General features: G+C 35.8%; 1 protein-coding gene across 1 annotated transcript; it reads right to left on the reverse strand.

The window, feature by feature from the left end:
- Positions 1 to 6,270: 6,270 nt before the first annotated feature.
- LOC122279573 (sugar carrier protein C-like) lies at positions 6,271 to 9,481 on the reverse strand. The gene is made up of 4 exons (XM_043090269.1): positions 9,182 to 9,481; positions 8,723 to 9,045; positions 7,081 to 7,710; positions 6,271 to 6,983 (listed from the first exon to the last, which is right to left on the reverse strand). Exons 1-4 carry the CDS (start codon positions 9,318 to 9,320, stop codon positions 6,507 to 6,509), a joined length of 1,569 nt encoding a protein of 522 aa, XP_042946203.1. The 5' UTR covers positions 9,321 to 9,481; the 3' UTR covers positions 6,271 to 6,506.
- Positions 9,482 to 11,029: the final 1,548 nt, after the last annotated feature.

An 11,029-nucleotide genomic window follows, 5' to 3' on the forward strand; every position in this document is an offset into this window, starting at 1 on the left:
ATATGTTACATATATGTCATCTCATGTAATATTCACTATTGCAAGTATATTATTTGTTACATATTATGCCAGTTATGAAATGTTGTCTATTACATGTTATGTCATATTATGATGTGTTTCTATCTCAAGTAAGTGATGTCTTTCAAGTTACGTTCAAGTCATGTTGTATTATGTTAGGACTTCTGTCCTTTAGTATTCCAATTATGTTTCATCTTGAGTACAGTTTGTGTATATCAGGAACAACCTTTAAATTAGTTATGTCTAGGATACTTATGATATAATCACTATGATTGTTCGAGTATTTCCATATATAATTCATGCGATATACTTCCGATGTAATCATTTTAATTGCTAGAATACCTATACTCAAATACTCTTGGCATAATCATTCTAATTGTTAGGGTATGTTATTTAAAATACTCGTGATGTAATCGTTCTAATTGTCAAAGTATTACTAGGTACTCTTGGTGTAATCATTTTGATTACTAAAGTACGTAATTTAAAATACTCATGATGTATCATTTTGATTGTCGAAGTATCTCCGACGGAATATGTTGAGTAGAATCATTCTAATTATTCACTATTCCTGATGAAAGCACTGGCAAAATCATTTTGATTATCAAAACTCAGATCAAGTTCATGTTAAGTCAAGTTTCAGATCAAGTTCATGTCAAGTCAAGTCTCAGTTTAAGTCCAGTTCAGTTTAAGCAAGTTAAGCTCAATTTACGTTTCAGTTTAAGTTATGTTAGTTACACTATGTCATATATGAAGTTATGCTATGCCTTATGTCAAGTTATGTTATGTTTTATGTTAGTTATGCTATGTCATATGTAAAGTTATGTTATGTCATATGTGAAGTTATGCTATGCTTTATGTGAAGTTATATTATGCTTACTTATGACTATGTTTATGCGTAAGTACTTTTACTGCTATACATGCATTATTAACTTATGTGGAGGTCTTCTATTAACTTACTGAGATTTGTAATTAAATCTTACTATAGGTAGATCTTATTATAGGACCCGAATGAGAACCGAGAATTGACCAACTGGACAGTTGACTAAGCGACGGTGCGACGTCAATGATAATATAGTAGTTAACTTAAATTACTACTTCTACTATGGAGTTGAATATCCAATACTCTTTTGATCACAGTCGTTTTGGACTAGCATTGTGATCTCAGTTGTGTAGTATGTCATTATGTACAAAGTATGTTTTAGGTATTTGGAATATTTTTAGTTTGGTGGATAGTATTGTTAAAGAAGATAAATTATACACTGTGAATATTACATAATACTATATGCATGTTAGGAACATTGCATCTTATATGTCATGAACGGGGGCAGGTAACTTTGTGTTGTATGTCCCGACGCTCTATATGTCCATCAGATCCCGAGCAAAAATATGGGGGCATCATTTTCACATAAATCGCATAAAGCTTGCTACTACATATGAACATATCATGAAATACATTTTTTAAACATAACATGAAAATGAATTTTGCTACGACCCCAAAGGCTTGGATGTGAAATTATTCTAGTAGAACTCCTATGTCCACTGTGAAGTAAGTAAAAATGGAGTAGTAACCTCTGAGTTGACGAATAACTTTTTTTAAAGAATGCCTGAGCGAAGTCATAATGACACCTAATGTTGGTAGATGCATACGTTATGATAAAATGCTATAATACCAATGCATTGAGAATGATGTCTGCAAACAATGATATAGTGTCAACATGAGTTGTGTTATGATTACCGGTAGGTGCTCACAGTGCATATAAGGATTTGTGTTGCTACCATACATTATGTTAATGATGGCTTTAATAACGATGAATGGTTATATTTTTTAAAGTAATGAGGTATGAAATGTTCTCTCTCAAAATATCATATTTTTTAAACAAGAATGTGAAAAATATTCTGTGAAAGAAATGTAAATTAAAGTTTTTCTGAGAAATGTCGAGAAACCTGGATGGGAGACAAATATAGATTTCTTTTCTGCATATCATTGCAAGTATCTCATGTTTATCATTAATCGTGCATATCTTATCTCTGTGCAAGTTGATTGTTTAACTTAATGAGATTTAAAGTAAATTTCACCCTTATGGACCCACTATCATTCCTCTTGGAATGATAGAAGTTGTGTCAGGACCGATAGAGGATGAACAGGATGGACCACTGGATACAAATGGTTAAAGAGGAGCCGAACCTTAAGCAAAGACTAGATATAATTCTGATGATCATAAACATTGACACTTCATATTTCAGAGCATATGAAAGAGTTGATCAAACCATGGAACTTGAATTAAGTATTTTGTATTAAGGAAATGTTAACCTTAAGTTTAAACTTATGGTTATTAATATTATTGGGATGTTTAGTTCCTTCTGACATAAATTTTTATAAGTCACCCTATTTTTCACTACAATTATTACATACTAATAGTTACACACTAGGATGCATTATGTGACATCCCGTTTTTACGTGTATTTTCAATGAATGAGTGTTTTAATTTAATTAAAATATTAGTTCTTTTATTTTAAATTATTGTATTTAATTAGATTTAGTTAGTTGTGATATTTGTTTTGTGGAGCTTTCTTTATATTAATTATCGTTTTGAATTTAAATTGCTGTGTTATTTAATTTAGTTTGTTTTTGGATTTAAAATTTAGTTCTTAGTTTTACTAGTTATTTATTATATTTTAGTTTGACGTGGTATTTAAATTAATTTAGTCGTTTTATAGTTTTTTAAAATTGTTTTCGTCAGATCAGTTTCTGGACTCCCGAGGTGAGGATTGGACCTCATTTCTTTTCTCCATCTTTTCTTTTTTCTTTTCTCTTTTTCTTTTCCTCTTTTCCTTTTCTTTTTCTTTTCCTTCTTTTCCTTTTTCTTCTTTTTTCTTTCTTCTTTCCGGTTCCCTCCCGTGCGCTACACTCTCTCTCTCTCTCTCTCCTCACTATCGCCGTTCAGCTTCTCCTCCCAGAACCGCCACTCGCTGGCGACGTGGTCGACACCACCCACCCAGTTCTCTTCCCCTCCGGCTAGTGCACCTCCCCACCAAATTTCATCTCCATCCGAGCCGCCGTTTGCCGCCGAGAGCCCCTCCAAGCTGCACAGTTTTTGTGCATTTTCGCCACCTTCGTTCCATCTCCGGCCACCATCTCTTCACCACTTCATCACCTACCTCTTGCTGTCCTAAACCACCCATTTCCGGCCCCGATCCATTGCCAAAGCAGCTCCCACGAGCTCAACTCCGTTTTTCCCTTTTTTCACTTCCACCGCTGTTTCCATCGTCACCCACGGCCAAATCTCACTTCCATTAGCTTTATAAACATCTTTAGGTCATTCCCTACCAATCCCAACTCTTGGTTTGTTACCGTTCAAAAGTGGGTATTTTACAACCCACGGCCACAGTGTATTTTACACTGTTATATTGCTTTTTCTCCGCCGTTTGTAGCTCCTTGATCCTTCAAAAATTATTATATAGCGCTGTAAGTATTTTTCAAGCTTTCTTTTAGATTAAAATATATCTTTGCTTTAACAATAATTAATTGACTGGTTGGTTATTCCAGACTAAATCTGAGGAGTCGGGGGTCAGATGGATTTGAGGATGGAGCTATTTATATTTAGTTGATATTGATATTTGTTGGATATTTTGTGCCTTAATGTTTGCATTGTATAGTGCATCCATGTTCATGTTTAAAAAGGGAAAACTGGGTTTTCATGTAGTTGCATGCATGTACATGTGTTTGTAAAATAAAAACTGGGCTTGTAAGCGAGAAATGATTTATGGTATATGTGAACGATTAGATTGACTGGTTTGAGTTAGAGGCACGTGTAGGGATGGTGGTAAGCAGGGACGGTGGTAGAATCCCGCCTGTGGTTCCCGCCTACGGTGCACATGGCATAGGGATGGTGGTAAGTAGGGACGGTGGTAGAATCCCGCCTGTGATTCCCGCCTACGGTGCACGCGTAGGGACAGTGGTGAGCAGGGATGGTGGTAGAGTCCCGCCTGTGATTCCCGTCTGCAGTGCTATGATGGTTTGGTTTTTGGGTCATTATCGGGGATAATGACGAAGTTATGTTTAAAGGGAATGTTTTGGGCCAAAATAAGATTCTTAGCGTGCGTGGAAAAATGTGGACTTTTGGGATATATGTATATATGGCATCATTTTCATGCATATTGTTGTGGCATGGATGTATTTTCTATCTTGAGGTTTGCTTGGTTTATTACTTATCTACGGTACCATTTTGGAACCGTAGATTTTGATGCAGAGTTTGAGGAGAAGGAGGCTGAGCCTGAAGAGGCGGTTTCGCCAGAGTATTGACTTGGAGTCTTTATGTCAAAAAATATCTCTACTAGCTTTTATGCCTTGTATTTTGGTTTTGAACCAGTATTTGAGACTTGTAATATTTTATTATGTATGTTTCAAACGGGTTTGTATTAAACAAAAATTCTGATACTTAGTTATAAGACTTTTATTATCCGCTGCGTGTTTTTATTGCACACTTGTTGCATGTACACACACTTGGCCACTTGGCGATAGGGTGGTGACCCGTATTGTCATCATCCCGACATCTCGATTTCCACGTGTCCGTACGTGAGATTTGGGAGCGTCACACATTACATATTAAATGTCTTGAACGGGAGTATGTAATTTTGTGTTGAATGTCTCAATGCTCCAAGTCTCTATTTCATCTCAAGCAGAGGTTGTGGGCGTCAAATTAATGTGTCGGTGGTCAACCATTTAACAAGTGACCAATAAATCTTGTACCAATCTAGCCCAAGTTGAAGGATTCAATCAAAATGCCTTAACCAAGCAAAACAAGGTATAAAGTTCGTCTATAATATTATTTTGTTAAAACAATTTTTTTAATGTTTTTCTCACTTAAATGCAAACTAAGTATTCTTTATGCTTGTTTTGATTATGAAAGTTGACAAAGCAAAGAATATCATTCATTAGAAATGACCCAATTTCCAATTGAGCATTATTGGCACCTTCTGAAGGACCAACAAAAAGGGTTAACCATCATTGTTCGAAGGAAAACATATAGAGAAGAAAATCAATGTCTGTGTCTTCAGCTCGAACATCTTGTGCTCCTAATTCAATAAATGAAGCTAATTGGGTCAATGTCTTGGAAGATAATGCTCTTGACTTAGAGAGGCCAATGTGTAGGAAAGCAAAGAAGGCCAAGCGAAAGCAAGACTTGAGGCAGCTGAAGATATTGTCAAGATCTCGAAGTTGAAATATATTCATCTTGAGGAATCACATCGCCAAGAGAGAGAATTCTTCTTAAGGAACAAAACTACATTTTAAACAAACAAGTGAAGAGCATATTATATTCCATGAGGGACGAGAGAATTAGGTTATTAAGGCAAAGGATTCAATTTGCAAAGTTTAAAGTTGAGAAGAAGGCTGAAAATGAGCGGTTAAAAAGGAAAGAGCAAATTATGTTGATAGACGTCGCCACTTTATCTAAAATATAAGGAATTTAGGCTTGGTTTGGATACATGATATTGTACACTAATTTTCCTCATCCAAACATACTATATTTTATCTATAAATTTTAAAAACATCAACTTAAATAACAATAATGAACAGTGCATGAATATTGAAATCTGATAGTAAACAGTACACAATTCAACTAAAAATTTAAATACTGAGACCCACACTTTTTTCGAATTCTAAAAATTAAAAACTATTTAATCTCATCTTATTATCCAAAAACACTTTTTTTTTTTATAAACTATTTCATCTTATCTTAATTCAAAAATTTTACTACAATTTAACATATCTCATTTCATTTTATTTAAACTGTATATCCAAACGTCAAATGGAAATCGTAATTCTTTTAAATTGATATGCATGCAATTATTATTTTGGATAGTTGGAATGTTGGATGGTTGTCTAATTGGTAAAAGGAAATTTATGTTGGCTTATTAAATGTTCAATGTAATTATTATCTTGGACAACGAAGATATGATCTTGGGCAAATCATAAGCTTATATCTTCCAATAGAATATAAATTGGAGAAAAGGATGTCGATTTGGCCTTATTTAGAACGTGACCTTGTCAAAATAAGAAGCCGACATGGCGCCAAGTTGCAGGTGGCGTTTGGTAGCATTTTAGTCAACCGGTAGAAAAATGGACTCTTCCAAGTTTATATTTTAGTAACGTGCTGCATTTCTCGGCTGTCCCCGGAAAATCCAAATCAGCCTCACGGAGGTTTAAATTCAAAAATAAACATTCTGTGCTATTGATGGCCAAAAAGAAACTAAAGAAACAGTTAACCAAGATAATATGTTGAAAGCAGTAAGCCTGAACACATTGTCCACTTAACATAATTGAGCTAATATTGACTTGAATGTCAATTTTCTTTTTGAGCAACTGAAGAGCACTTGTAAATTGAGACAAACCCATATAATATAGACTTGACAACCAAATAGTATGTACTGCTACCCAAAGATTGAACTAAAAACAGAGGAAGAATCAGATGGACCCAAGCCTCCTATCACACGTTTTTTATACCCTCCGTTGCCGCCATACCCATCTGGACGCTAGGGTACTCATCCTCACTCACGAATCTGGACCAGTACCAGTGGGTCTTCCAAACCCTGCCCATCTCTTCAATTGGGATATTCTTAGTTTCAGGCAAGAAGAAGTACACAAAGATGGTCATCACCAACACGAAGAAGGCAAAGAAGAGAAACAACCCGAACTTCATGTGGCAAAGCATTGATAAGAAGGCTTGAGCAATGATAAATGTGAATATCATGTTCACAGACACGTTGACACTCTGAGCAGCAGATCGGATTTCAAGAGGGAAAATTTCACTAGGCACCAACCAGCCAAGGGGACCCCAAGACCATGCAAATCCCGCAACATAGATGCAAATGAAAAGCACCACGACAATGGCATACCACTTGGGCAACTCACCAGGATTTCCATCCACTCCAAATTTAGCAGCAATTGCAGCTGTAACAACACCCTGCAGAAATGTAGAAACCAAACAAACTTGGGTAAAAAGAAATCTTATCACCAATGCGCCCCAAAAAATATAAGATTTTGATGAATAAATGAGGTACCTGGCAAATGAGCATTTGAATTCCACCCTCAAGGAAAAGAAATCTCCTTCCCCATTTATCAACACCATAAATGGATACCAGAGTAGCACCAACATTAACAATTCCGGTAATCACAGCCGACATGAGGGAAGCGTCGCTTCCGAATCCAATGGTGTCAAACAAAACAGGTGCATAGAACATGATCACATTGATTCCAGTGAGTTGCTGAAAGAAGGGAATTAGGATAGCCATAGAGAGGTGGGGTCTATATTTTCTTTGCAACAAGTTTCTCCAAGGGTGCTCCACAAGCTTTGATGCTTCACTAGCAGCAACAAGGTCACTGAACTCTTCCTCAACATCCTCAACACCCCTAATCCTTATGAGTTTCTTCTTGGCCTCGTCATGTTTGCCACGCTCAATCATAGAGTTGGGGGTATCAGGAAGGACTAGTGATCCAACCGTGATTATGAGGGCAGGGACCATGGCCCCACCCAAGCTCAAGCGCCAACCCCACCCACCCTTGATCTTAGCAAAGAAGTAATTCAACACATTGGCAATAAGGATACCAACCGTGATAGATAACTGGAAGCCAATGTTTAAAGCTCCTCTGAACTTGTAGGGTGCCATCTCAGAGAGGTAGAGCGGTACCGACTGTAATTACAGAGAAAAACAAAAAAACAAAAAACAAAATCAAATTAACATAAAAACGAATACTTTAATTTCGTAATAAGTAGATGACAATCAGATGGGAATAACTAAAATGAAACAAGCATGTCGCCCTCGGAGGGGCCACACGCTGTTGCCAAGTTGTCATGCCTCTTGGAAAAACAAAAATCCTAATTATTTATGACAGTCAAACAAGAAAAGAAAAGGACGCGATAACGATTGCAAATAAAAATATGGCGTATCATCATGACTTTGTGGAAAAATAAGCGTAAGAACAAAATATTCTACTTCTCCAATCGCTTCTTCTCTCATTACCACTGCCCCTTTGGGCGCCCCTTTCTTTTCTTTTAATTTCTTTGCTTCGGTTTCAGAGGAGTGAAGAACCGTGTTCATCTTTTCTTTTATGACATTTCTCGGACACCAAACAGTACACTTCTACTTATTTTATATATATTAAAAAGAGACTCAGAAAAACTGAGAACAGAGTAGAGAAGCAGAGTTGAGTAGAGGAAGCTAGTATCTCTACAGCAAGAAAACAAACAATCAAACAAATAGAACCTAGAGCCAAAAATCTGGATCAGAAACAACTTTGAACCAGAGAAATATTTTCGTCATATTCCAAGCCATAGTCTCATCTTGTCAGCACTTGTTATTTACTTGAAAACCTTGCAAATCTATAAAGCAAGATTTGAAAGAAAAAAGTACAGTTTCCGCAATTCTGAAGAACACAAATAAAATCCCAGTTTTATCTACAAGACCTCAAAAATTAAAATAAAAAAATAGAAAAGTGAAAACACATTTCAGTACAACAAAAGAAATAAACCATTATGTGCCATTCTGTTTTCAGACAACTTTTTTGGTCTTGCCCTCCCAACAATGTTCACTGAACCAAAACAACACCACAAAAACAAACTAGATCCGAAACAGCGATAAATACAGAAGAAATTACTCTCCTTCAAAATGATAACCCAGATCAGGAAAAGGAGAAAAAAAGTACCTGATTGGCAAACCCAATACCGAAACCGAGTAACATTCGGCCAACGATAAGCATCCAGACGGCTTGTGCAAAGCCATTGAGGATGGCACCAGCGCAAAAGAGCACGCCTCCAAATAGCATGGACAACTTGCGACCGAATTTACGCGTCACAGTGGACGCCACGATCGATGAAAGCAGAGCAGCTAAATACAGCGACGACGTGAACATTGTCAGCTTCTCACTGTCATACTGGCAGTACTGGTTGGTGGACGTGTTTTCATGCTTCTTCCGGTACACCGACGGGAAGAACTTCTTTAAGAAAGGGTCCATTGACGTGACTCCACCTGTCAAGAATCCAAAAATACAAAAACAAAAACAACCCATCAGCACATAATCATGATTTAGAAAATATCAAACACTTTTAAACTACTAATCAAACTTTTCTTTCTAGGATTCCGACTAGTAGCGCTTATTATTTACCTGAAATTCCAATATCATAACCGAAAATCAAGCCCCCCATGGCTGCGATGATACAAGTTACAGTCACAAAGGGAGTGAGTTTGCCAGGGTACTCCCTGCCGGGTACACCACCCGCTGGAATCCCTCCGACGGCAGGCATCTTTAATGTATTTTCACGTCAAAACTGAAAGGAGAAAGGCTCAAAGGCAGCGAGGAAGAAGATGAAAACAAAGAAAGGAATCTAGCTACAGCTCTGTCGACAGTAATAACGAATGGAAACGCGTAGGCCAAGATGAACAAGATAGACATAGAGCTTTAGGCTGCTTGAGGCTTCTGTATATATAGAGAGAGTCAGCGACAAGTCTTTTTTTTTTTTATTAATTTCTTGGCTGATTAAAAGATTTAACAATTACTTTATTTTGCAGAACCCTTGAGCTGTCAATCATATTAAATCCTTACATACGAATCAGCGTATAATCACAAACATCCATATATAAAATATCTATTAATCGAATATCTTGAAATTTTATCTGAATATTGTCTATAAATAGAAGAAGTAGATATACAATTAACGTAGTTCTTAGTTGAAGCATTAAATGTTACCCGTCGATATTCCGAGAAGCATTAAATGCTATTTAGATCTCTCCGAATTATCCAAAATATTTACTTAAAAAAAATAATGAAATTCCTTGATGTTTATCTATATTTCTTTAAAGTTGTGACACTGGATCAAAATACTTAATTTTTCCTTAATTTTGCAGCCTCTGATCATTTCATAAAAACCCAAATGTAAGTATTACTGTCGTTAAAATATTTTATAAAAATAAACTAACAAATTGATATAATTTTATATAATATGTTAAGATTTATTTTATAATAAAAATATATTTACATTTTAACTTATTATATCAAGTCAGATGAATTTTTAAATTTATTTATATAAAACATATTTGTAGCTAAAACATTAGTTTTTTTTAAATTAGTAAACATTTATAAAGTTTTCCTTTTATTTTTAGAAGGAATAAAATAAATGGTCATTAGTATTGGAAAGGAAATACCGTTGGTCAGACTTAAATGTCTACACGTCACGTATTACTTGGAGGGATTAGGATGTGCAGGTGATTCGCATATGTTTTGGGCTGCTGACTCAGCAGAAGTCTTTGGTGGTTAGTCAAAATAATGAAGAATAATGGGTGTTTGGATAATGTTGGATTAATAGAGGCTGTGGCACGTCGTCGGCTACCTTAAGAATCGGATTTGGAATAGGAAGAACAATTAAGAAGTCGGAGCAAAATATATACATCGAAGATACGCCTATACTTGTACGACTTTTGTAGAGGGCATAAATGTAGTTTTGGACGTTGACAAGGGTACATTAGGTAATGGGACTGGTGCTTTTGTAATATTTTGAAAAAGCGAGGCGTCATTCGTAGTCGAGAGTGAGATGACGTACGTTGATCATGGTAAGGAATGTATTGTGCAGTAGTTCATACTGACGCCTGACAAGATTCAGAAGCGCGTTTCAATTTTTTTTTGGGACAATAGTACCCTCGTTATGATTTGGCGTATCCAAAAGAAGGAAAAGATGCGTAACGTATAGCCGGGCCTTCTTTGGTTAATTAAAATTAAAAAAAGGCTACTCCCCGCCTCATCCTTACCGCGGGGCTTATCGTCCAGTACAATTTTTTTTAATTTTTTTTATAATTTTTTAATCACTTTCTTAATTATTAAATAAAAAAATATATTAATATACTTAAAATTACTTTCTTAATCACTAAGTAAAAAAATTAAAAAAAAATATTTTTTTTCCGAAGTGGTACAGTGCAGTACCGTCCAGGTGGCAAAATAACTTTTTTTAATTAAAAATTT

Source organism: Carya illinoinensis, chromosome 10 (genome assembly GCF_018687715.1).
Source record: "Carya illinoinensis cultivar Pawnee chromosome 10, C.illinoinensisPawnee_v1, whole genome shotgun sequence".
Classification (NCBI taxonomy): domain Eukaryota; kingdom Viridiplantae; phylum Streptophyta; class Magnoliopsida; order Fagales; family Juglandaceae; genus Carya; species Carya illinoinensis.

Bases quoted from the DNA above. Each gene is read 5' to 3' on its own strand.
- LOC122279573 (XM_043090269.1), bottom strand. From the start codon at position 9,320: ATGCCTGCCGTCGGAGGGATTCCAGCGGGTGGTGTACCCGGCAGGGAG. The intron at 9,046-9,181 runs GTAAATAATAAG...GATTCTTGACAG, and splicing joins TTATGATATTGGAATTTCAG to GTGGAGTCACGTCAATGGAC. The intron at 7,711-8,722 runs GTACTTTTTTTC...CTGTAATTACAG, and splicing joins GTATTGGGTTTGCCAATCAG to TCGGTACCGCTCTACCTCTC.